The 22,519-nt window shown below is 61.9% G+C and overlaps 6 protein-coding genes across 6 annotated transcripts; 3 read left to right on the top strand and 3 right to left on the bottom strand.

The window, feature by feature from the left end:
* Positions 1-51: 51 nt before the first annotated feature.
* On the top strand, positions 52-839 carry LOC62_06G008548 (uncharacterized protein; the record flags this gene model as incomplete). Its single annotated transcript, XM_062775086.1, has 3 exons — positions 52-57; positions 198-237; positions 700-839. The coding sequence occupies 3 exons, from the start codon at positions 52-54 to the stop codon at positions 837-839; spliced, it is 186 nt and encodes a 61-aa protein (XP_062631070.1).
* Positions 840-1,998: 1,159 nt separating this feature from the next.
* Positions 1,999-3,405, bottom strand: LOC62_06G008547 (uncharacterized protein). The gene is made up of 3 exons (XM_062775085.1): positions 3,132-3,405; positions 2,538-2,618; positions 1,999-2,476 (listed from the first exon to the last, which is right to left on the bottom strand). Exons 1-3 carry the CDS (start codon positions 3,332-3,334, stop codon positions 2,428-2,430), a joined length of 333 nt encoding a protein of 110 aa, XP_062631069.1. The 5' UTR covers positions 3,335-3,405; the 3' UTR covers positions 1,999-2,427.
* Positions 3,406-6,406: 3,001 nt separating this feature from the next.
* LOC62_06G008546 (uncharacterized protein) lies at positions 6,407-9,136 on the top strand. Its single transcript, XM_062775084.1, has 2 exons — positions 6,407-6,604; positions 7,304-9,136. Exon 2 carries the CDS (start codon positions 7,449-7,451, stop codon positions 8,739-8,741), a length of 1,293 nt encoding a protein of 430 aa, XP_062631068.1. The 5' UTR covers positions 6,407-6,604; positions 7,304-7,448; the 3' UTR covers positions 8,742-9,136.
* Positions 9,137-11,244: 2,108 nt separating this feature from the next.
* SPAC1782.03 (putative protein) lies at positions 11,245-13,394 on the bottom strand. The gene is made up of 7 exons (XM_062775083.1): positions 13,114-13,394; positions 12,985-13,079; positions 12,869-12,948; positions 12,690-12,832; positions 12,252-12,634; positions 12,087-12,210; positions 11,245-11,974 (listed from the first exon to the last, which is right to left on the bottom strand). Exons 1-7 carry the CDS (start codon positions 13,367-13,369, stop codon positions 11,316-11,318), a joined length of 1,740 nt encoding a protein of 579 aa, XP_062631067.1. The 5' UTR covers positions 13,370-13,394; the 3' UTR covers positions 11,245-11,315.
* Positions 13,395-16,050: 2,656 nt separating this feature from the next.
* LOC62_06G008543 (uncharacterized protein) lies at positions 16,051-16,412 on the bottom strand (the record flags this gene model as incomplete). The annotated part of the gene is made up of 2 exons (XM_062775082.1): positions 16,051-16,106; positions 16,157-16,412. 2 exons carry the CDS (start codon positions 16,410-16,412, stop codon positions 16,051-16,053), a joined length of 312 nt encoding a protein of 103 aa, XP_062631066.1.
* Positions 16,413-16,944: 532 nt separating this feature from the next.
* SRB8 (Mediator of RNA polymerase II transcription subunit 12) lies at positions 16,945-22,359 on the top strand (the record flags this gene model as incomplete). The annotated part of the gene is made up of 6 exons (XM_062775081.1): positions 16,945-17,143; positions 17,222-17,331; positions 17,365-17,486; positions 17,536-21,298; positions 21,357-21,429; positions 21,469-22,359. The coding sequence occupies 6 exons, from the start codon at positions 16,945-16,947 to the stop codon at positions 22,293-22,295; spliced, it is 5,094 nt and encodes a 1,697-aa protein (XP_062631065.1). The 3' UTR covers positions 22,296-22,359.
* Between the last annotated feature and the right edge of the window lie 160 nt (positions 22,360-22,519).

Below are 22,519 nucleotides of genomic sequence, written 5' to 3'. Positions count from 1 at the left end.
CAGGACGCACAGCCCATCTCCTCGGACCCTCGTCGGCGCCTTTCGCAGGGGATGGACGTAGGTTACGGGACGCGCTTGATACATTACTGCGGGGAGAGAGGTAAACTTTGAGGCAAAAAAAGGCGGGCACACGAGGTGGAAAAGCAGCGGTGGGCGGTGGGCAGATGAAATCGCCACACCGCGTGCCTGCGCCACAGGTCCGCGGTGTAAACTTTGGGTCGGGCCTGAGTGGCTTTGGTGCGTGGCAGTCGAGGTGAGTGGGTATGCTTGTAAGTACATAGTGGCTGGGTGAAGGTGGGCCGCAGTCTCAGACAGCAGCAGTGACAGACAGCCGCGGCGTTGGTTGCGAAATATTCGTGGGCGATATCGGTGGGCGCACACGACCATGCGGTGCACCATTGTGATGGGATGAGTGGGTAGTGGGTGAGGATACCCGACGGAGACGAGAGTGGCAACGAACGGGGCAGGTACGTGTCATGAGCAGGAGCAGGTGAGTACCTGTAAGAGAGTCAGAGGGGATCAGCGACCTAGCTGGACCTGTTAGAGGCTGACTCCGACGGTGGCTGCGTGGCTGCGTCGGTGCGTCGGTGGGTGACTGCGTGAGTGAGTGGGTGGGTGATACAGGTCCGTCCCTCCTCCGCGACGTCTGATCAGCGTGTCGTCTCACCCAGCCAGCCACACAGCGCCGACAACACCCAGTACGTACCACCCAGAACATCAACCTGCACCCCTCCCCCTCCAACTGCCACACTCTGTGCACGATGCCATGCCACTCCAACGGACCCGATCACGCCAACGCCAATCGCGATCGCATCCCGCCTCGTTGCACTCCCGTATGAGATCTTGTCGTGCAGTGCACGTGGAAATAGCTGGGTATCGCGCTATCTGCCGCTAGCGCGGGGGTTGTTTCATCGCATGGTGCTGTGGTGCTGCGCAGCTGTCCAAATCGAGAACGAGGACGACCGGACGAGAACGTGTAGCGCATGGAACGAGGGCATGTGCCATGTGCCATGTGCTGCTGCTTCGAGTTCGGCGCCGCTGCTATGTACCGCGTACAGCGGCGCCCGCACACGTGTGTCCCCCGGCCTCATCATCCGCAGCACATGGCTACATACTCCTTCCTACCCCGTTCACTAGCCAGATCGCACCGCGTTCGGCGCATGCAATGCAGAGTACATTGCCGTGGCGTGTGGCTGGCGGCGTCACTCACGCCGCCGGCTTGCAATCGCGTCGTCGGCGCCGCCGGGATATCCGGCGCCCGCGCTTGTAGGCTCGATGCTCGACCAAGCAGGCTCGATTGATTGTTATTCGCGCCGCGCCAGCAGTTCGCGAGCGACTACGCCGTATCTGATAGAGACCTTACGACGCTACTTGCTCGCGAGCGAGCCAGCGAGCGTGCCGCACCGGCATGGGCGGTCGCGAGCAAGTAGTGCTGCGCGCCGAATCGGCACCCACGCCGACCGACCACAACCCAGCTAGCTGGGCCGCCTGCCCTACGCTACCTGCTCCGCCGCGCTCACTACGCCCTTAGCGCACACCCCAGATCTCGTGGCGCGCGCTGCCGACGAATTCTGCCGAGCGCGCGCGCGCGCGCGCGCGTGTGCGGCCACTAGCGCTTGCGCTCGCTGCAGGGCTGGGGTCCGAAGAGGGAGTTTTGCTTGCTTGCGTCGCGTCGCGCGACGCTACGACGTCATGAAAACAAACATGGCCATGGACGCATGCCAGGCCATGTGCTGCGCTGCGCTGCTCTGCTGCTCTGGCTCGGCGACGCATGCTCCGCCACGCCGCCACGCCGCATGCTGGATCAGTGGGCTAGACTATGCGGCAACACGGCCTCGGCCTCGGCGACGCCTCGACGCCGCCTCGACGCCGCCGCCGCCACCGCTACATTATGCGGAGAACGGCCATGTGTCGTGCCAAGCACTACGCACCGCTGCCACCCCCGCACGGCTACCCACGGCTCTGACATCAGGCCGCCATCACCGCCGTCGGGTGTTTCACCAGTAAAAAATATCATCCCGCACTCGACTACTCCGCCTATGGACGGTACTACGTAACCACAACTCGCAGGCACGGGGGTGCGCGTCATTGTCGTGCATGATTGGCAGTCGCATCTCGGAAGACGGAGGCGGGAGCTCCCGTCCCGGTGCCGGCCGGCGAGCCTGAGCAGTCTGATGGGAGGGGACTGTAGTCTGATGCGTCTGGCGATCTGACAGACGACAGCGAACATTGACGAGGCGATCGCTTGCCCTTGAGCGCGCCCTCTCGCTCGGCTCGATATGCACAGAGAGAGAGAGAGGCGAAAGCGGCGCATTGGGGCACACCTTGCACCTTGCGATCGCTCGCTGGGTGGCGCCGGCGGCTTACTGGGTTCTCTACCGCGGGTGACGGGCGCCAAGGCCCGCAAAGACAGCCGCCCTCTGCAGCTCACTTGTACAGCCTGAAGTCAAAGTCCTTTCCTTTGGGAGGGTGGGCGCTGAGGAGGAGTGTCAGAACAGTCGCGTCAAGCACGTCACACCGCGCCGCGGTAAACGTACATGAAGGCCGGCTGGACGACGGCGACGCCGTCTTGCTCCGTGAGGTGGTTCGTGACCTCGACTGCTGGGCCACTGCCGCATCTGAGCGACGGCGGTTAGCTTTCTGTGTCTCCTGGTGTTGCGACAGCGGGAGGGGCGGAGGGGCAGAAGAGGGGGTGGACAAGAGGTAGCAGGAATGCTACTGCCTGCACGAGAGCAGCAGGCACGGTGCCCAGGGCGGCTGGAATGACAGACACAGGATGGCCAAATGGCACATGGAGGGTGGGTGGTCGGGGAAAAGGCACAGGACTGGGACACTGATGCAACATGTCAAGGGGGCGGGAACTGCGTCAGCAGGGGAGGCAGGTGAGGCTAGTTGTGCTCTCCGCACTCCTCTCGCGTCGGTGTGCGCTATGCAGGCGCCAACAGCAAGTCGCGCCAGCCTAGCTAGTCGCCACGACAGTGCTGCTACTGCTGATGCTCGCTGGATCCAGCAGCACCCTGCGCGGGCCAGACGCGGTGTGACGGGCGTGACGTCGCCGCGCGTGGGCGTGTGTGTCACCGCACCGCCGCCTTGCTACCCCTCGGCGTCGCCCACCGGCCCCGCTGACTCACTGGCGGAAGATGCGCTCGAGCGGAAAGCACTCGATTTTCATCGTGGCCGTGCACTCGAACTGCGTGATCGCGAACAGGCGGCACGGCGGCTGCTTGGCCGCCGCGCCGTGCTGCTCGGCCCACTTTTGTGCGTCGGTCTGGGTCTGATGGGCATCCGGCTTGGCGTGGGCAGCCTTGGAGTTGTCAGGCTTGGTGGGCGCCATTGTAGGATGTGTGTATCGATGTGCGTGCGGTATGAGTTACTGCTTGTCGTTGCTCGTCGTCGTCGTCGTTGTATGAATGTGTTTGATGGACGGGAAGCCGGACTAGCTCGACACAATGAGCGGAGCGGAGTTGGCGCGCGGCTCGGCGGGATCAAACCCACCGGAGAGAGCCGCGGCCCTGCGCTTGCAGCGCGCGGCTGATTTGAATAATTTGAATCATCATTCCTACCTCCGACCCAATTGAATGAACAACATGCTTATTGCCCCTTTGTCATCAGATTTCATTCTCAAGCGTGGCGCGGCGGCGCGTGGCATGACTTAGTTGTCGCCATCGACGACGCGACGTTACTTGTCGTCCCACGGAGCGCACACACCGGCGGCGTCAGCGCTTTGCTTTCCGGACCCCGTGACGAGACAGCGCGTCCGTTGAGACGCCATGTGCCGGCGCCGTGCCGGTCCGTTCTGCCGCCCTTTGATCCCTCGCAATCGAGACCCAGTGTTTCACTAGACATCAATAAGCTCACTCTCCCTCTCCTTGCCATGTATCAAACTCTATTGTGCTCGTTCCGCTAGCACGCGCGGCAACTGACAACCTACCACACCCTGGCACACCTCTCTCGCAATGCACACGACCCCCCGCTGTCACTCTCCGGCGGCGTCGTAATCTTGGCCAGAGTGCACGCAGAGCAGAGCAGCTCGCAGAGCAGAGCATCCATGGTCCGAACAGACCCAGGACCTGGATCGGCGTTATGCCTTTGTGGGCGCGTTGATGATGTGGGCAGCTGCTACGGATTCCCAGCTCCCAGACGTCGAGAGGGGGAATCACCGGAGCGTGAGCTGGAACCCATGGGCGAGCGAGCGTGGCGACGAGGTAGCCGGGGGCCGGTGCAGCATACCTCGCTCGACCCGACCTTGACGCCGTGCTCTTGCATCTCCGCGGCATGTCACCGAGGCTGTTGTGCATCGTGGCGCGGTTGTGCATCCCCGTCATGCCCGCCACCCGTGATCAACACGCACCCGCGCGTCGTTGACTCAGACTTTATCTGCCATCCTCGTAATAGCGAGCGTAATAGCAACCTTGTATACCCTCGGTACCCTCACAGTCTATGCCACGCGGTTGGCCCAGATCGCAGTTTGGGTTTACCGGTACCATCCATTTTACGCGTCTCTCGGTAGAGGGCCGTACGTAAAGCTCCTGGGTGAGTCGTCCCGCTTACCGCCGCTCGACGCGTTGCATGCAAGTTGTCACGACCACGCGTCGAGTTACATTACTGCTGCGGCCCTCGCGGCTGTTGCCATCCCTGGCCAATGTCGAGGAACACGACACAGGGAGGTACTGCATACCGCCGCCGGCGCGCCGAGGTGACAACGAACCAGGACAGGGGTGTGTGCCAGTGACAAGACGAGGAGGCCACCGTTACATCTTGGCCTTTGAACAATATGCCAGGGTCGGAGCCGGCGCGGGGAGTAATACACCGGTACAAACTAGGGACTGGTGGGCCGTAGGTGGGTCACCGGCACGCCGCGGAAACGGCTGCTGCGTGCGGCGCGGCGCCGGCGCGTGTGTCTGTGCATTGTCGTTGGATGGATGGCGTGCGTGCGTACGTGCTGTACAGGGCACCGGCCGCACCGAAACGGCTGCCTGGACATGATCTGTCCAGGGGGGCACTAAGCATGTGCACACAAACGATGACTGCGCGCGCGCACGCGTGTGTCTGTGCGTGCAGCCGGCGCCGCGACGGGGCGACGGGCGGTGCAGCGCGCTTCTCACCTCCCATACGTTGTCCCCTGTCGCCCCCCGTTCCTCTCTGCAAGAAAAGCATTGCTGACAATCCGTCGGTAGGGACGAGCGATGGGTGGCCATGGTGGTGGTCAGGAATATGTATGAGCGGGAGCACGGGACTCTGGCCATCCTCCGACCCCTAACTGCTGCCTGGTGCCATGCTGCTGCTGCTTCTTGTCATGACGAGCAGAGAGAGAGCAGTCGCGGAGGAACGTCGATGTAACACCTTGGAAGAGCAGCGAGCGCGCGGCGCCGCCGCTGGACACACGCTGAGACATGTAGCGAGACACGCAGCGTAGTCCGGTTCGCGTCCGAGACTGCTCGTTGCGCCGAGACTACTTGATAGCTCGACGAGGCTGACTTTTTCCTGCTCTCTAGTTTTTTACTTTCCACACCTCGTCCTCGTCCTCCTCCCCACCCACTCTCCTTTACCTCCTCGACGCCAGTCTGCTGCTGCTCGCTGCTCGCTTTCACTAGCCAGCAACCAGTCAGCCTTCTACGTACCCAACCCCGACCCAACCCCCACTCTGCTCCAACCGGCTCAGCCGCGACCGCCTGGACGCGCCCCACTGCCCACAAGCAAACTACCACACACTGCTCATACTGCACTACTGCACTACACGCCAACCACCCCTACACTGCATTCACCGACAACTTCTCTGCACAACGCACACATACAATCCATAGCCCGCTTTTGCCCCTACCTACACCAAACCTACTACACGAAACGACACTAAACCCAATCTGTCGGTCTAGATAGTCCGCCAGACGACGCCACATACCCTTCAAACGACCACCACCACCGCAGCCACCCGCCGACAACCCGCCGACCACCGGCGAGCCGCCTGTTCCACCTCAGAACAGTGGCACTTGGTCTCGGTCTCGAGCTAGAATCAAGCCAGAGACAGAACAAGGCAAACAATCAAGTATATCTACGGCGCAGCGATTGTCTAGAACCTCGACACCCCCTACCCCCCTCCCCCCTCCCCCCTACAGCACCCCCCCTGCTCAACTCATCTCCGTCGGCACTCGCATTGTCTCGGTTGACATCGTCGATAAACCACGCACACACGGCAGTCATCTCATCTATTGTGCTGCAACAAAGGAAAAACAGGCAGATAGCACTCGCACCCGTTTGCTAGCTTCTCTGCTCAGCTCGCCATTGTCCTCCTCGAGCGATATATCAAGTGAACAGGCCGGTCCTGTCTCTCTCTGAATCCCACAACTTGCATCCTCTACATCCTCCCTCATCCTCGTCCATTACGACGTTACGACATTGCTCTACCCAGTTCTTCATCGCTGGAACCACGCACTTGACGACCAACCTGAACGACTACGGCACCACCACACGCGGTTTGATAGCATTCCCCGTTGCCCCGTGTCTCGTCTTGAAAGACCAAATTGGACAGGTGTACGGCAACAACGGCAGCGACAGTCTATTCGATCCTAGATTCGTCTTTGCCCATTATTATTACACGCTCGACGACGTCTGTCTTCCCCCCCCCGCCGGCCCAACCCAGTCAACGACCCAGTCCAACCCGCGCGACACGTTGAAATCGACTAGACTTGACTAGACTAGGCGCCCTCTACATCAACCCTGACGCACAGACAACGGCGTCGACCACCACCCCCTTTCCTTGTACGCCACCGCCCCTCCTCTCCCCTGGAACATCTCGAGCGGGACCAAATAAATTCTCCGTTCGCCCACCCAAAAACCCAAGAATACAAAAAATCCCCCCTTAGCGGAAATCTGCCCAAAAGGCCTTTTTCCCTGCGCACCCCTGAATCAGGGCATCACCCTACTTTGCCTATTACCTGAGTGAGCATTTTGGGCCCTTCCCGCTCGCCGAACTCGGCCACTCACTGACGAGTTGATCCCAGCCCCGACCGCCATCACCGACAACCACCCCCGCCGCCACATCTTGCTGGTCCTTCTCACTCTCCCACCTCATACCTGTCTCTTTGTCGTGTCAAACCCACACAGCGCCGCGACGCCCCCGACGACGCCGCGCCGCCACCTTTCCTATTGTGGCGCGCTACCGACCCGAACCCCCGACTTGTCATCCAACCTGGTTCTTTATAACCCACCACGGCCTTGAGAGAGAACCTTTCGCAAGTCAGTCACGTTCGTCCTTTGCCCTCTCCTCACTTCACTTGTTGCTACCATATACTCACACTCTTCATAGTCAAACGCAACTGGATTGTGATAGCGACTAGACTCTACAACAACACTTCAACTACACGACATCCGGCGACACACACGCGCCATCATTCACTGCCACCAATACAACTTGACGACGCCACCAAGCTCCCACTCGTCCCGTTGCCACGATGTCCACCACCCGTGTCTCGAGCCGCAAGACTTCGGTCCCTTGCACTCCTCTCCCCATTGCACCCCCCACTCCCAACTCGCCTCGTCGTCACCGTGCACGCCACATGCACCTGCACGAACCAATGGAATCGGGTCTGTTTACAGTCTCCGAGGCGGACGAGGACGAGTTTGGCTCCTTTGCCGGTCCGAGCTCGCGCCATCGCTCTTCTTGGCAGTCTGACCTCTTCTATCCTTCGTCACCAGCAATGTTGAGCTCGGACACCCACGACTCTCGTGAGGTCACCACCCCTTGCTCTGAGAACGACGACCCATTCTCGCTCGACGGCATTCACAACGGCCAGTTCGACTCGGCAGAAGACCATGGTCACCTCCAGCTTGGCAAGTCACTGTTTACCTCGCGCTCGCCCTTCCGTGAAGGCCGTCGCCCACCACCGCTTGACCTCGACTCGTTCCTTGGCCACGCGCGCTCGCCGGCCGGTCGCTCCCCTCGTACTGCCACGACCCCGTCGACTGCGCGCCCCATCCGCGTGTCGTCGGGCCTCGCCTCGCCTCTGCCCCGTACGCCCACTATGGGTACCTCTGGCCTCCTCCCCGCCCTTCCCATCCTCAGCGACGAGCAGTGGGAGGCCGCCCGCGACAGCATGCCCTCGCCCATCACCCCGACTACCCCCCTTACGCCCAGGACCCCCAGCGACCCGTCGTCGGGCGTCAACCTCGTCTCTGCCCTACGCGAGCTCCTTACTACCTGCGGCGAGTACGACGACCAGTTCTGCAAGGAGACGGGCATGTTTGCCGATGCGCCAGAGTCGCCCGTCAAGGACGCCGACCGCTTCGCCGACGCCCCGTCGCCATGCCAGTCCCCTCGTCGCAAGGACCTCTACACGACTCCCGAAATGTCGCCTTCCTACCGGGCCGTTCCTGGTGCTCCCTACGCCAAGGTGTCTCGTGCGAACCGTCCGGCTCCCCGTTTCACAGGCGGTAACCACACTTTCCTGCAGAGCCTTTCGGCCTCTGCGACCCCGAATGTGTCGGCTTCAAACTCGATGCGCTCAATGACGAGCGTGCCTGGCTTGAGCCCGTCGTCGTCCATGTCGTCGCTGAGGTCTTCGGACTCGGTCCAGAGCATTTCGTCGTCGTCGTCGTCGCTCTCCGGCTCTCCCGCATCCTTCATTAGCACGAGCTCGATCGACACGTCGCCATCACCGTCCCGCACTGGCAAGGCGCCACGTGTTTCGTCGCGTCGCAACCTGCCCATGCGTGCGAGCCTCCCTGCCATCTGGACCGACCTCTAAAGCCCTTCGCATCAACAACCCCGTTCTTCGCGTTTCGTTCCCACCCCTTAGACCGCGCATAGTCGTTGCGCGCAGCATTCCTTCGGTCGGGTTTTTCCTCGCATTCATCAGGTTTCTATCACGTTTTAGTTTTCGCTTTTGTCTCCCTCTCTGTCGCGCCGGTCGCATCGTCTTTAGCATTTACCTATACCCTGCGTTGTCGTGTGCACGCGCACGCGCGCAATCCCGTCCCCCTCCATTCAACATGTCCCACGAAATCTCACTAGCACGCCGGCTGTAATCCCTCCCCCCTCCCAAATCCAGCCGCCAGGACACTCTCCTCCACCACCCCCACGATTTGTACGGAAGTTTCCCCTCTGCATGTAGTAGTACCAGATAGCAAATGCATAACGTTGTCAAAGCTTATTCAGTGTTCTTTTCCCTGCTCGTGCCGGGGATAGACGTCGTCGGCGTCGTCTTTTCCCGAGAGTTAGTGTCAAAGTCAAGCGAAGTCAAGCTCAAGCGAGGTGGCAGCTGGCCAGCAAAGGCAAAAAGTCAGGCGCCTGGAGCCAGATGCGCGCCAGTGACAAGGACAGGAGGGTGAGGTGACCAACTAGCGTCAAAACGGACGGCAGGCACGACTTGTGTCACGCACTGGAAACAATTCATAGTAGGTAAAAAAGTAGGTAAGGTATGAATAGCGCGGCGGGCGGGGTGCATTGGCCGGGAGGGAGGGACACAGGGGCAGGGCGGGGCCGTGCCGTCGCCGACGCCGACTTGACTCGGCGCTCGCTGCTGCTTGAGCAAGCAAGGTTAAGCGGCTGACGTCGTGTGGAATGTGTGGACTGACGTGAGGGGTGGTGTGGAGCGTGGAATGGAGTCGAGCGTGTGTGTCGACTTGTGGGCGAAGCCAGCGCGACACGACGACACGACGACTACGCGTGTGATTTTGAATAAGAGCAGAGATTTCAGAGCGGGTGCACCGATGTGTGGTGTGCGCGGGGTGGGAAGCTGGGGATGTGGGGAACCGGCAAGCACATGTGCGCGTGTGCGTCCAAGCGAACGAGCCGGCACGGCGTACTGAACTGGCAACTCGTCCCGAGCGCGAGCAGAGCGCATGCACGCACGGCACGGCGCCGACACGCCGCAGATCGGGCAAGTGCACGGCATGCACGCTGATCGCCACGCTGCCTGCCACGCTGCCTGCTTGCTTGCCCACCCACCAACCAAGCACCCGCTACCACTGCCCACCACTAGGTGCAGATTGGAGTAAGCACATGTCCACGAGCCAGCGTAGCGCGCCGCATAGGCAGATCTCAGACATCAGCTGGCGGGAGAGTGTAGCTCACACAATGAAATGGAAGCCCGCGCGCGTGGGCTGCTCGCTCGCTCGCGCTGCAACAAGTCTCCGCACGCATCGTCACGACTAACCCAACCTCTCGGTGTTCTGTTCTGCGCCGCGCCACGGCACGCCGCCGCATAACAAGTCTCCGCCAACCTCCGCTCAGCCACGGCACGCGCTGCGCGCGCGTTCCTCGAGGTTGTTGGTGTTTGTGTAGTAGCGAGGGCATGCTAAATGGATCCAGGCGGCGCGTAGTGTAGTGTACTGCTGCCAGCCCCTGCAATCCAGACTCGAGGCCACGCGGGGCTGCGGCGCGCCACGTACGTCGTGACTCACCCCCCGGCGGCCGGCAATTGACCTGCAATAGCAGGTAGCAACAGGCCAGACCGGGCCGTCCTGCAGTATGTAACGTGGGAAGCGCGCTAGTGCAAGCGATAATAGGTAGGTAGGTTACGCCGGGCGATAATCACTATCGCGTCGTGGCGTGGCATGGTCCAGGTCGATTTTGTTTGAGTGTCGCGTGCGCCGAGCCGAGCGCGCACGAGACACACGGAGCAGCAGACGGCAGACAGCACAAAGTAAGTACCCGCGACACGTCGCGTCGCGGGACGATCAGTATATGAATGCCACAGGCTCACTGCGTGGCGGAGGCGTGCGGCGCGGAGGCGCCGGCTGGGCGCAAACCGTACCGTGTGTACCGCGCCGCGCCGCGGCAGTGCGGTTGAATTACTGCGGCTGTGGCCGTCGTGTGCGCCTGCGCTCACTGCGTTGCAGGGAACAAGCGTCTGTAGCAAGGGCACCCAAGGGCACACACATTCACACCCCGGGTGGCGGTCGCCATGGCCCTCGATTTTTGCTCGCCATTCAGTGTTGGTGGGAACAGGACGATATCGTAGGTTGCATGTAGTCACGAGGTATGGCGCCGACTGACTGACCGACCGATCGTCTCGCGTCTCGCTTGCTTGCTTGGTTGGCTTGGCGCGATGAGCGAGCGATAATATGCTTTCGCCGGAAACACACTTACACCTCATCACGACGATCGACACCACACCACCTCACTCAGGCCCGCCCAAACAGGCCCCAAACTCTATGCTTGGTTCGCCGCATCATGCGCTACGCTACCCTGCGCGACACGAATCAGTCAATTGCTCAAGGTTGTCCCGTGGCATGATGATGCATACTGTCTGTCTGTCCGTCTGTCGCTAATGCCTGCTGCCGCCCCTCGCTCCGCCGCTACCGCCCACCACCCCCGGCTATCTCCTATCCCGGTCGCGCCTCTCGTCGCGATCACGCCCGTCGCCACGCTCCCGCCGGTCGTCACGGTCACGGCGCCTATCGCTGTCCCGGTCGCGCTCGCGGTCGCGGTCGCGGCCGCTGTCCCGGTCACAGCCCTCGTCGCGACGCCGGCCTGGACTCCTGCTGCGTTGCCGGTCTCTCCTGTCTGAGCCCCCGTGGTCGCGCCCATCGCGGCTGCTGTACCGGTCGCGGTCGTCACGGCCGCTGTACCGGTCCCTGCCACTGTCACGGTCTCGTGGCCGATCGTCGCGGTCGCGGTCTCGACGGTCGCGGTCGTCACGAGGCCTGTCGTCGTAGGATCGTCGCTCGCGGCCGCCACGCCCGTCGTCGCGGTCCCTTCTGCTGCCACCGTCGTGACCCCTGCCACCGTCGCGTGACCCACGAGCAGCGTCTCGCCCTCCCCAGCCAGAGTCCTGGCCCCTTGCAGGTCCTCCCCCTCCTCCTCCGTTCCTGTCGCGTCCACCGGGTCCACCGCTGCCACCGTCCTTCCAGCCCTTCCTGGCGGTACCGAGGCCCAGCAACTCGCTATTGGCGTCGGTAGCCTTGAGACCGGAAATGGCGTTGACATCGTTGACATCGTTGTTGGGGCAGTCGATGCGTGCGTGGGGGCCACCACCTGGGATGTCAGCAGGGGTCGACAAAAGCATAGCGGCAGTCTGCTGGGCCCGCCGAGTATGATACTCCGGCAGTCCGCCGCGCAGCCACGCTCGCCCCACTCGTCTACTCACAGTTCCAGCACCCAAACTCCACACCCTTTGCCGCACCCGGCCTGCCAAAGTTCTGGTGCGCCGTACCCCAACCACCCGAGCTCGTGTCCTGGTCCGTGAGGTGGGTGTATTTCGTGCGCGATGCCTTTTCGCCGTCAGCCTCCCCCCTCGTCAAACGTCACCCACCTTGCCAAAGTCGCGGACCTGCATGACCTTGGGCAGCATCTGCATGTCCACCTGGGACTCGGTGGCGGCCGTGTAGTCGCGGTTGAGGATCTCGTCGTCCTGGTGGAAGGCACCCTTGTGGTAGTACTTTTGCAGGAAGCCCATCTCGCCCTTCTCGCGGGCGCGCGTCGCGTCCGCATATGCCATGTCCTCTGCCATGCGCTGGTCTTCTGGCATCGCACGCCGCCGCTCGATCTCCTCGCGCTCGGCGTCGCGCTCAGCCTCGGCCTGCTTGTCCCGCACGAGACGGGTGAGCTCGCGCGCGCGCCACTCCTCGAACTCGGCCTCGGGGTCCAGGCCGTCCGTGTCGTCCACATCGGGAATGAGCTCGTTGGTGACTTCCTCTGCGTGGGCGTCAGCGCAGCTCAACGAGTGGTGGGATGGCTCCGTGGCACTCACTCTCAGCCAGTTCCCTCCTGATCGTCTCGCCCGCGAGATCCTTCGAGTCGAGCTTGCGCTGGACGCGCTCCTCTTCCTCGCGCTGGGCCTTCTCCTCGGCCTCCTTGGCCTGCTGTTCCAAACTGACCGTCTTGCGGGTGGTTCTGCTGTCAGTGGTGGCCAGCACAGGATACACTCACTTTGAGACGAAGACTGGCCGGATGGCAGGCTTGGCTTCTTCTTCCGATTCCTCCTCGCTGTCGGTCTCGTATTCGCTCGACTGTAGGGTTAGACGAAAACCAAGCCCATAACCCACCTCATCGCCACCAGGGATCTTGGGCACAAACTTGGGCTTTGGCAGCTCCTCCTCGCTTTCCTCCTCTGATTCCTCGTCGCTCTCCTCGCCGACAGCTGTCATTAGCGTAGCCCCATACACGCCACCCACCATGCTTGACGCCGCCATCGCCGCCGACCTTCACACTCCCAAGCTCCATCTTGATGATAGGCTTGCCCTCCTTGATGACTCGCCCCGCGCCGCCGGCGACGAGGTTCTCGTCGATCTTCGGCACTGTGCGCTTCGGGATGACCACATCCTCCTCCTCGTCCGAGTCCGAGTCGCTCGCGACCGCGCCAACGGGCTTGCCCTTGAAGTAGCGCACCTTCTGCGGCTTGACCGCCGGTCGTGGTGGTGCCGGCGCCATGGTCGAGGTGGGGTTGTTATCAAGCTGCGAGGTGGATCAGTCGACTTTGGTCGTCGTATTGTTGGTGGACGCCGCCGTCGAGATGGAAAGTGGTGGCGAGCGGGAGTATTCTCGCGTGGTCTGCGGAGTTGGGCCACATGTCCATCCCGGACTCGGCAACTCTAGCTGTCCAAAAGTCGAGATCGACGAAGCCATCGCACTCTTTACCACCACTTCGCAGGTCATGCTTACGCGCCGACTGGGAGAGTCTTCGGCCCAGGCCATCGCCTCGGCGGGTCGACGCATGCTTCGGCAGCGTACCACGCCGGCCACCGTCACTGCCGCGCGGCACATGTCCAACTGGGCGCCGCCAGCCGCCGAGAGCCAGGCTTCAGATGCCCAGCCGACCGCCGCACCCCTCCAGCAAGACCAACGAGCTCCTCCCCGTCAGCCCCGACAGAAAGGAGGTGCTTTAAAAGGCACTCGAATTGTAAGTTACTGCGTCAACCGGTTCTAACACTCAGCACGAGTCGATTCTCCAGTCCGACCCCTCGACAACGTTCCTCAATGCCCAGCTCCGCGCAGCCCTCCACCCGAATTACAATGCCCAGAGCCACAGCGAGCCGCCAAACGCTGCGACTGTTCTCGAGGCCTTCCTTCCTATGATCTCGGGCGAGCGGCGTGGCAACCCGTACAACCACCTCCGGAAGGTGGCCGAGGTCCTCTCGAGCCACTACACCGCCAACCCGCCCTCCGACGACGTCCTGCCTGATGTCGCGCGTGCACTGGCATTCTGCTGCCTCCGCCCAAATTCAATGGCCTTGAGGAAAAACAAGCAGGAATCCCCACTGGTGGTCGCTTCCCAGTATGCCAACTTCCTCCTTGCCGAGGCTGCGCGGCCCGATAGCGCACCACGAATCAACGTCCTCCTTGATATCTACGAGGACCAGCTGCGCGGCATCACATCCAGCGGAAAGAAGGAGTCAAGGCTCATGGTCCACTTCACCACCGCCTGGGCTGTTCTCCGTGCCCGCGCTGGACGGACAGGCCCTGCCCCTGGCGACATCGTCCTCGGGATCCCCCTTGGGTCCACGGTTCTCGGCCACGCGACCACGTTGAACCTCGCCGACGACGCGGTCAAGCAGAGCATCATAGATATCTGCGGTACGAAATCAGAAAAAACACTACCGACAGACATAAACGCGCTGCAGTCCCGACTCGCCCGTGTGCGGCACGAGGGACAAATCGAAAGTCTACTCACCCTCTGGTCGAGCTTTGTGACCGAGTATGACAATCCCAAGTCGACACACCCGCTGGTTGCACCGGACGTACGATACGTTTCCCTGTCAAAGTTCATCCATGCTGCTCGTCTGTCAAAAGGCCTGGGACAATCGGAAGCAGATGACCGCAAGATCGCCCAGCTCGACACGGCCGCACGCGCCAAGGTGCCGAAGCAGATGCCACTGCCGGTGCTGTCAGTCCTCCTCATCAACCCTGTACCTCCACGAAGTCTGAAGGACGACCCAGAAGTCCATGACACAAAATTCTTTGTCGAAGAGACTCTCAAGGTTTGGGAGCGGTCCAAAGGCGTCCAGAAGGACCTCGAGACATACGGTGCCTACATGTCCCGCTTGGCGGCTGCCCACCGCGGGAAGGAGCTCATGCTGGCGTGGGACGAGCTTGTTTCCGACACAACCTGCAAGGAGCAGCACCAAGCCTCGACTGGTGACACCAACTGGCCGCCGACGAAGACGCTGAACCAGACCCTCGCCGGACTCTTTGCGATTGGATCAGTCCCTGCCGACTTTGCCCAGGCACTATGGAAGGCTTCGCTGGAGCCAGAGTCACCTTTCAAGGCAGACATTGTCACTGCAAACACTGCCCTTCGATACGCTGCGCAGCTGGGCAACCTGGCGGTGATGAACTCCATCATTTCGGACGCACAAGCGCAGGGTCTCGTCGCTGACGACGTCACCTACACGACACTTGTGCTCGGCATGCTCCGCGCCAAGCGACCCGATCTCGTCGCCGCGACACTTGAGGTGATGGGCAAGCGTGGAATGGAGCCCTCCGCGCACATGGCTACACTGCTCATTCATGACCTGGCGCGCAACGGCCAGCGAGAGGGGCTTCTGGACGCCGAGGAGGTGATCCGCGTGATGAAGAGCCGCGGCGTCAAGCTTGACACGTCGGCGTGGACCGCCTTGGCCGCTGGCTACTTCAAGGGGCAGTGGTTCCAGGATGGCATGTTGGCGGTCGACCGCTTGCGCCAGTCTGGTGCAGACCTCACCACGGTCCAGTACAACGTTCTGCTGCAGCATTCGGCTTCGGCGTCCCTGCGGACAGCGAGAAAACGGGCCGGCATTCAGCCGGTCATTCAGCTGTTCCGTCAGATGGTGGAGCACGACGTCGCCCCCAACGCCGACACCTACTCCATCGTGCTCAGACAGGTGCTGGAGGGCGATGGCAACGCGGTGGCCGAGGTGCAGGAGGTGCTCAGCGACATGGACGCCCGCGGTTTCAAGACCAACAAGGGGTCGTTGACGCGATTGATCGCGACCGCACAGAAGAAGGTGCTCTTCTAGTGGCGCCAAAGGGCCAGTCTAGTTGCTCTCATGCATATAAAATGTACCCGTGTTGATCTAAATTCCCTTGTTCTACGTGTTGTTGCGTCTTGTCGGCGTCGGCGTCCGTGGTTGTCGTTACAAGCCGAAGAACTGACGCGTGAACCCGCCGACAGTCTGGTACCTGTCGTATGCTGGAAGCGTGTGAGCTGTGTACACCTTTGTGGTTCGCCTTCCAACTCACCCCAGAAGGCGACCTTGCGCCCGTACCACTTGCCGAAGAAGGGGAGGATGAGGAGCGAGATGACGCCTTCGATCTGGCGCATCGACTCGTCCCACTCCTCCTGGATGAGCGCGGCCTGGTCGTCCGAGTAATCGCTGGCGTCCGAGGAGGGGTACGACGGCAGCGAGGACGACGTGATGTCGGGCGAGATGTCGGCAGCGGAGAGGGCCGCGCGGGCGCCTGCTGGCGCGTCGGCGTCGGGCCACGAGATGGGCATCGGGAGGTGGAGGCGTGGGGCGGCGGAGGCGGTGACGAGGCCAAGTGGACGCGTGCAGCTGTGCTATGCTCTAGGGCTGTTGGCGATGCGTGTGAGCTATGCTCGTGTCGATGTTGTGCCGTGTTGCGAGCTGTCCGAGTGGAATCAAGTGTAGTGTCGAGAGTAGCCAGCCGTTGTGGTTCCGTTCGTTGCGTCTTTGGTTGTCGTCGACGCCGGCTCGGTGCCTGAATCTGCTATACTGCTACCCACCACCCGCTTCACTCAACTCGGCCAGTGTGTGTCGCCCCTCCGATTGCCCCGCCGACAACGAGCTGCGACTCGCCCACACTTGGTCTTACACATCCACCCCCTTGGTCACCACCACCACATTACTCACTCGCGCACACCACTACCATTTAAGAGCATGGCTCCGGCGTGATTCCGTCCGCGCACTCGCTCAACCGACCACCTATCCACCCTCCCACCCACCCAGCCCTCCACCCGAACCCACCCACCCACCAACCGACCCCACCTGCTCACGCACCACCACTCGATGCCCACGGCGCGATACGCCCCCGGGCACGGCCGCGCCGGTGCCGCGCACCCAGCGACGGGGGGCAAGGCGCCGCACCGCCGCCGCTCGTCGGGCATAGGCGGCGCCAACGACGGCGGGCCGCTCGCTGACCCCGTGCCGGTCGAGGAGTTTTCCCCGCCCCCATGGCGCACGGTGTTCAACTCGCGTGCTGATCTGGGTGAGTTGGTCCTAGGAGGCTTCTGCTGCCTTCCGGGCGGCCGGCGCGCGTGCGCGCGTGTGCTAACTCTGTCCCCAGGCTACCCCGACTTTTACCCCTCGCGCCCCGGCTTCGGGCAGCCTGAAGACGAGTTGACGGAGCAGTTTGTCAAGCAGGGCTTTGCATTCAAGCCGCCTGTCAATGCTACGGTGCGTTTCGGGAGTGTTCATTGCTGACGGAAGGCCGAGAGCTTCTCGATGCACGGCCCGGTGTACCAGCAGCTCCAGGCCGGCGGGCTCGACAAGCTCATGGAGCTCGGGCAAGAGATCATCACACAACGGAACGCGAGCATGCCTGCGTTCTCGTGAGTCAAGATATTGTCGGTGGATGAGGTAGCTAACACGTCGTCGCAGCGAGCGCTCGTTCCGCATCCCCGTCCGCGTCACGTACAACGATACCAAGCGCCTCCAGTTCCTCACCGACCTCGCCAACCCCGCGATCCCGCTCACGCGCCTCATGCGCAATCCGGTGCCGCACGGGTTCAAGGGCGTGGATTTACTCGATACCATGTTCTCGCCACCACAGCCCCGCGTGACGGGCGTCGCGGCAGCCGCGAAGCCACAGGCGCCGGCCGAGCCGATTCCGCTCGACCGCGCATTGTGGTTCATCCGCGTCCTCGGCGCCAACGAGATCTCGGCACACCGAGGAAGAGCGCAGCCGACGGTCACGGCAGTCCAGGCGCCATCGCCGGTCGCGGCGACACCCAGCTCTACGGCGACGGCAGCACCAGCAGCTGCCCCTCCGCAGAACAGCAACGACTGGTACACTTCCGAGTTCACAAACGCCTTTACGGCATGGCTGAGAATACAACTGGGGCACTTGGTGCTGCCAGCCAAAGGCGCCAAGTCGGTAGCGACGTCGGCGGCGAATACACCGGCTGCACCGCCTGGTCCACCCAAGGCGCCAACAGGTGTGCTCGGGGACGACAAGAGCCGGGCGAGGTGGCTAGCAAAGTGGCAGTATTCCAACGCACTGTTGCGAGAACTTTACCGCAAGCGCCTTATCGCGAGCCGCTTGCTCGTGTCCTGGCTCGCGGATTTCCTCGGTTCCACCAACCTGGCCCAGCTTGGCTTCGTGACCCAGCTTCTGCACGAGAGCCTGGCTTACGTTTCAGAGTACGCGTACATTGGGCGCCACTGTGTACGTGCGGCATGCGCCAAGATAGAAGAGATTCGCGCCTCGCCGGCAAAGGAGGCCTTGGCAAAGGTCGAGGAGCAGCTGTCGTCCATCGTGCGCATTCTGTACGAGGCCGACCCCGAGGTCCTGCTGTCGCCTACGACGTGGGCGAGGCACCAGGCGTTGCTTGGGACGCTGGTCGAGTCGAACACCCCGACATTCAAGGAGCTTGCCCGCCGAAACGAGGCGCTTGTTTTCAAGCCTGTGGCGGTCGATACTAGCACCAGCCCAAGGAGACAACAGATGGCAGATATCCAGAAGCTCGACTCGATCTGCGCCGAGACCGATATGGCGGCGCTGTGCAAGTCGTACTTCAACGGCTCGTGCGCACCCAACTCGGCCAAGATTGATATCGAGAAGTTTGAGGAGAAGGTCTCGATCGCCCTCAACTGGGCAATGGGGCTGTATCAGATGGGTATCCACCGCCCGTACGCCGTCTACACGCTGTTCAAGAAGTGGCTCGACTGGCACGAGGACTACCGCCCAGACGACCACTTCGACTTCTTCCCGATCCTGTACAAGTGGCTTGACACGTCCCTGGCCGCACAGAGGGCGGACAACGTCCTTGCCATTGGTATCTCGTTCGGCGAGCTTACACGACAGGGCCTGTTCTCTTACGGACGGTACATGAAGACTCTTATCGCCTGCGGGCACAGCGCGCGCTTCAACACCAATGCCGACAAGCCCTCTCACCATCTGGCGCTGCTCAACGCCATGCCCATTTTTGTCGAGGCCAGCGACTTGCTCGAGCAGCGCAGGCTTGTCATCAGCGGAGACGGCGAGCAGAGGGAGCGCGACCAGATGGAGGAGGACCTCGCGCTCGACACGTACCGCCAGGAAGTCAAAGAGTATGTGCCCGAGCTGTTCGGCCTCAAGCGGTACGGCCGTAGCGCTCTCATCCGCGAGAGCATCGACTATGCGCTCCCCTCAGCGGCGGGCATTACTCGATTCCAGTTCGTGCACTCGCGCTTCTGGCTATTTGCCGCTGCCATGAGAATATTCCAGCGCAGTGGCTCACAGCCAGCGATGGACGCGTCGACCTACGCCCGCGTCATGAACATCTTCCAGCAGTGCAGAGGATACTCGACACTAGCTGATTTCATCGTTCGCGGCATCACCGGTACCGAGGACGAGGAGATTCTACTCGTCATCATCGACTCGATTAAGGGCGACGCCCATGTCTGGACTTCGATTGACCGATGGAACCAGATCACGACAGCCCTCATGGAGCGCTTCCGCTCTATGCAGCGCAAAGGACGCTTCTTTGCTCCGCTCGCCACGCTATTGTTGCAGATTGCGAGGCAGGGTCGCCTTCCTACTGCTTCAGAGTCGGAAGTCCGTGCTGCTACTGAGAGGCAGCGGCCAGAATCGCCCCCGACTCCCGCGTTCACTGTCGACATGGACCAGAGCATGGAGGGGCTGAAGCAGATTATCAGCAAGGGCGACTCGGCGCGGGCTATCGCACTCGCACCAAAGCTCTTTACCCGCCACGGCAAGTTTTCTGCCTGGTCTTCGACGTGGTGGACAACGATTATCGCCGGCGTACAGGCTGGCGACCCAGCCTCGTCCAATCCAGCGGCAGCGGCAGTGGCTCATGTCGGCGAGGTTGATGACCATGCCGGTGATGGCTCGCTCAGCTCAGTGCTGTCGGCTTGGCTAGAGTCGCTGACCCCGGCCACGCGTGTCGACCTCTTCGGCCGCCGCAACGTCCCGCCGGTGGTTCGTTTCCTGCTCCTGCTGGTCGTCTCGCGCCGTATTGGCTCTCTTGCGCTATTTGAACGACTCATCTTCCCCGAGCTCAAGCATGCCGCGAGCGTCGTGTCGGCTCCCCACCCTCGCCTGTCGAGCAAGAGGACACACGCGATCGAGTGGGCTGTGACCATGACCCAGCAGCTGCTCCTGTGTGGACCTCACAAGAGCCTTGCGCCGGCCAACCTGCGCGAGGCGTACATTGTCCAGACAGCACGCGCGACGGTCTTCTCCAAGGCCAACGTTGAGGGGTTGATTCAGCACCTTCCAGTCCTGGTTGTGCTCGAGCACTCCAAGTTTGTCCCGGAAAAGACCCGTGCCCTCATCAGCAACATTTTCCGCGGTCTATCTGTGCTCCCCCAGTTCAAAACAGCCGCATTCCGCAACCTCGACGTGCTCAAGGATGCGTTCCTATCCAACGACTGGATCAAGAGGACGAGCGACTCGTCGCTCGAGTCAGGCATGGTTGAGCACCTCAAACTCATCATGTCTGACAGTGTCGCGGGCTCCAAGAGCACGTCGTCGTCTTCGTCATCATCCTCGTCCATCTCTGGCCTCGACCGAGGCGTTCGCTACAGCGCCTGGCGGTGGACACGAATTGTGCTCGAGATGCGTGTCGAGTTCAAGCGCCTGACGATGCGGATCGCAAACAACGAAGAGCCTGTCGAGGCGCGGCAGGCGCTGTCACGCCTCGTTCGGTCATCCCTCGACCGAGAGGCGAGCACGGATGATGTCGACCTCTTAGTCGAGGCATTCCGCGGGGCCGACACGGTCGTCGCACAGGAGATTCTCTCGGTCGGCCTCGATCGTCTCGGTGTTCTCCTGTCGCACCTCCTTAGCGCGGAGGACCAGCACACAGTCGAGAAGACGGCGCTGGCGATCGACCTCGTTCTAAGGGTCATTGGCTCCGCCACACGCCAAGAGCGCCTCGACCCCACCACCACCGCTGCGCGAGACCGCCTCTTCTCGCTGCTGACTGTCGCGTTCCAGTCGCTTGAGCGCCGCATCTCCCCAGAGGAGGAGATGCAGCTCCTGCCTGGCGCCAAGCCTGCAGACCCCGGAGATGTGCTCAAGGTCGTGCTCCGCCTTCTCCGCTTCGTGCTTGCTGTCCCACCGGCAGAGATGCAGCTGCCTACAGCGCCAAAGCCCGACTACGCGGCGCTGGCCGTGGCTGTCCTCCACCTCGCAGTCGTGAGTGAAACCGCCACAGGGTAACCTCGGTCATGACCAATGCTAACCACCGACGTAGGCAATCTGTGGGGCCTCTCCGGCGCACAATGACCTGGATTCAATGCGTGACCTGCTCATTTACCTAGTGGACAGTAAGTACTGATGCGGAGAATATGCGCTGACGACGGCAGGCACGCCGCCATCTTCCTCGTCAAGCGTCTACCAGGCCCTGCTGTTCGAGACGTCAACCGAGCGTGTGCAGGAGCTTGTGTCACGCTACCCCGCCTTCTCGAGTGCGCTCCCACGAGCGGCTCAGACATTCCGGGCTATGGCTTTGAGCGGCTCTCACGTCCTGGTGGACGATGTCGGCATTGCACTCGACGACCGGCCTTGGGAGATGATTGAGCAGATGGTGACTGTGCCAGTGCAGCGCCACCCGGACCTGTTCCTCGCGAGCAAGGCGCTCAAGGACACTGCTTCGATCCCAATTGCACTATTCCGGCCCCAACTCACGCGGGACGAGGTGCCCGAGGCAGTCGAGGACGATTCAAGGCCATGGGAGAACTCGGCGGCAGAGCGGAATCTCGGCAATGGCTTTGCGGGCGAGCCAGTTGCCGTGCGCCAGACAGCAACTATTCTGTTTGCGCGGGACGACGGGAGTGCCGTCGCCGACGAGGAGACATTGACCATCGCCATGCCTGCTGTTCCGGCCAAGATTCGGCGTCTAAGCACGCGCATTCCGGTATCGGCCGCAAAGCAGAGCGGCACCGTCGTGGACCCGATCGCCATCGACTCGGACGACGGCAGCGACGAGGAAGAGGAGGACACTGCGAGGCCGGCGGCTAAGCGCCCGCGGACGAGCTCAAAGTCGACCGGGGGACGTCAGGTGACTGGAGGCAAGGTGCCACGAAAGACGTCTGGTGCCGTTTCGGCTGGTCAGACTGGGCGCAAGGCGACTGCAGGCAAGGGAGTGCGGAGTGTATCTGGCAAGGATGTCAAGGGGCGCCGCAAGAGCTAGGCGAAGACGACGACGCTTGCGTGTTGTGTCCGCGTGTGCGCATTCGTTGCATGGTATATGGATTGTATAGTTAGAATTGCTTGTATGCATGAGTCGTCGAAGCAGCAGCCGCCGGCGAGAAGGTTCTCGGTGACGGCGGCACGGTGACGGCTCGGTGGGCAGGCTGAGTCAGCACTATGTTTTTTGTTGCCGACGGCTCCTGATTATAATAGGTTAGACTCTGT

The sequence above is a fragment of the Vanrija pseudolonga genome, chromosome 6, assembly GCF_020906515.1.
Source record: "Vanrija pseudolonga chromosome 6, complete sequence".
NCBI lineage: Eukaryota > Fungi > Basidiomycota > Tremellomycetes > Trichosporonales > Trichosporonaceae > Vanrija > Vanrija pseudolonga.
This window is presented reverse-complemented; position numbering and strand designations above follow the sequence as displayed.

What these genes read in the sequence shown, in the direction of transcription:
- LOC62_06G008547 (XM_062775085.1), bottom strand. Translation starts at nt 3,334, where the DNA reads ATGGCGCCCACCAAGCCTGACAACTCCAAGGCTGCCCACGCCAAGCCG. An exon ending in CTCGAGCGCATCTTCCGCCA is followed by an intron (nt 2,619 to 3,131) that starts GTGAGTCAGCGG and finishes GCCGTCGCTCAG; the next exon opens with ATGCGGCAGTGGCCCAGCAG. An exon ending in GTCGTCCAGCCGGCCTTCAT is followed by an intron (nt 2,477 to 2,537) that starts GTACGTTTACCG and finishes ACTCCTCCTCAG; the next exon opens with CGCCCACCCTCCCAAAGGAA.
- SPAC1782.03 (XM_062775083.1), bottom strand. Translation starts at nt 13,369, where the DNA reads ATGGCGCCGGCACCACCACGACCGGCGGTCAAGCCGCAGAAGGTGCGC. An exon ending in CGATGGCGGCGTCAAGCATG is followed by an intron (nt 13,080 to 13,113) that starts GTGGGTGGCGTG and finishes CGCTAATGACAG; the next exon opens with CTGTCGGCGAGGAGAGCGAC. An exon ending in CGGCCAGTCTTCGTCTCAAA is followed by an intron (nt 12,833 to 12,868) that starts GTGAGTGTATCC and finishes CACTGACAGCAG; the next exon opens with AACCACCCGCAAGACGGTCA.
- LOC62_06G008546 (XM_062775084.1), top strand. Translation starts at nt 7,449, where the DNA reads ATGTCCACCACCCGTGTCTCGAGCCGCAAGACTTCGGTCCCTTGCACT.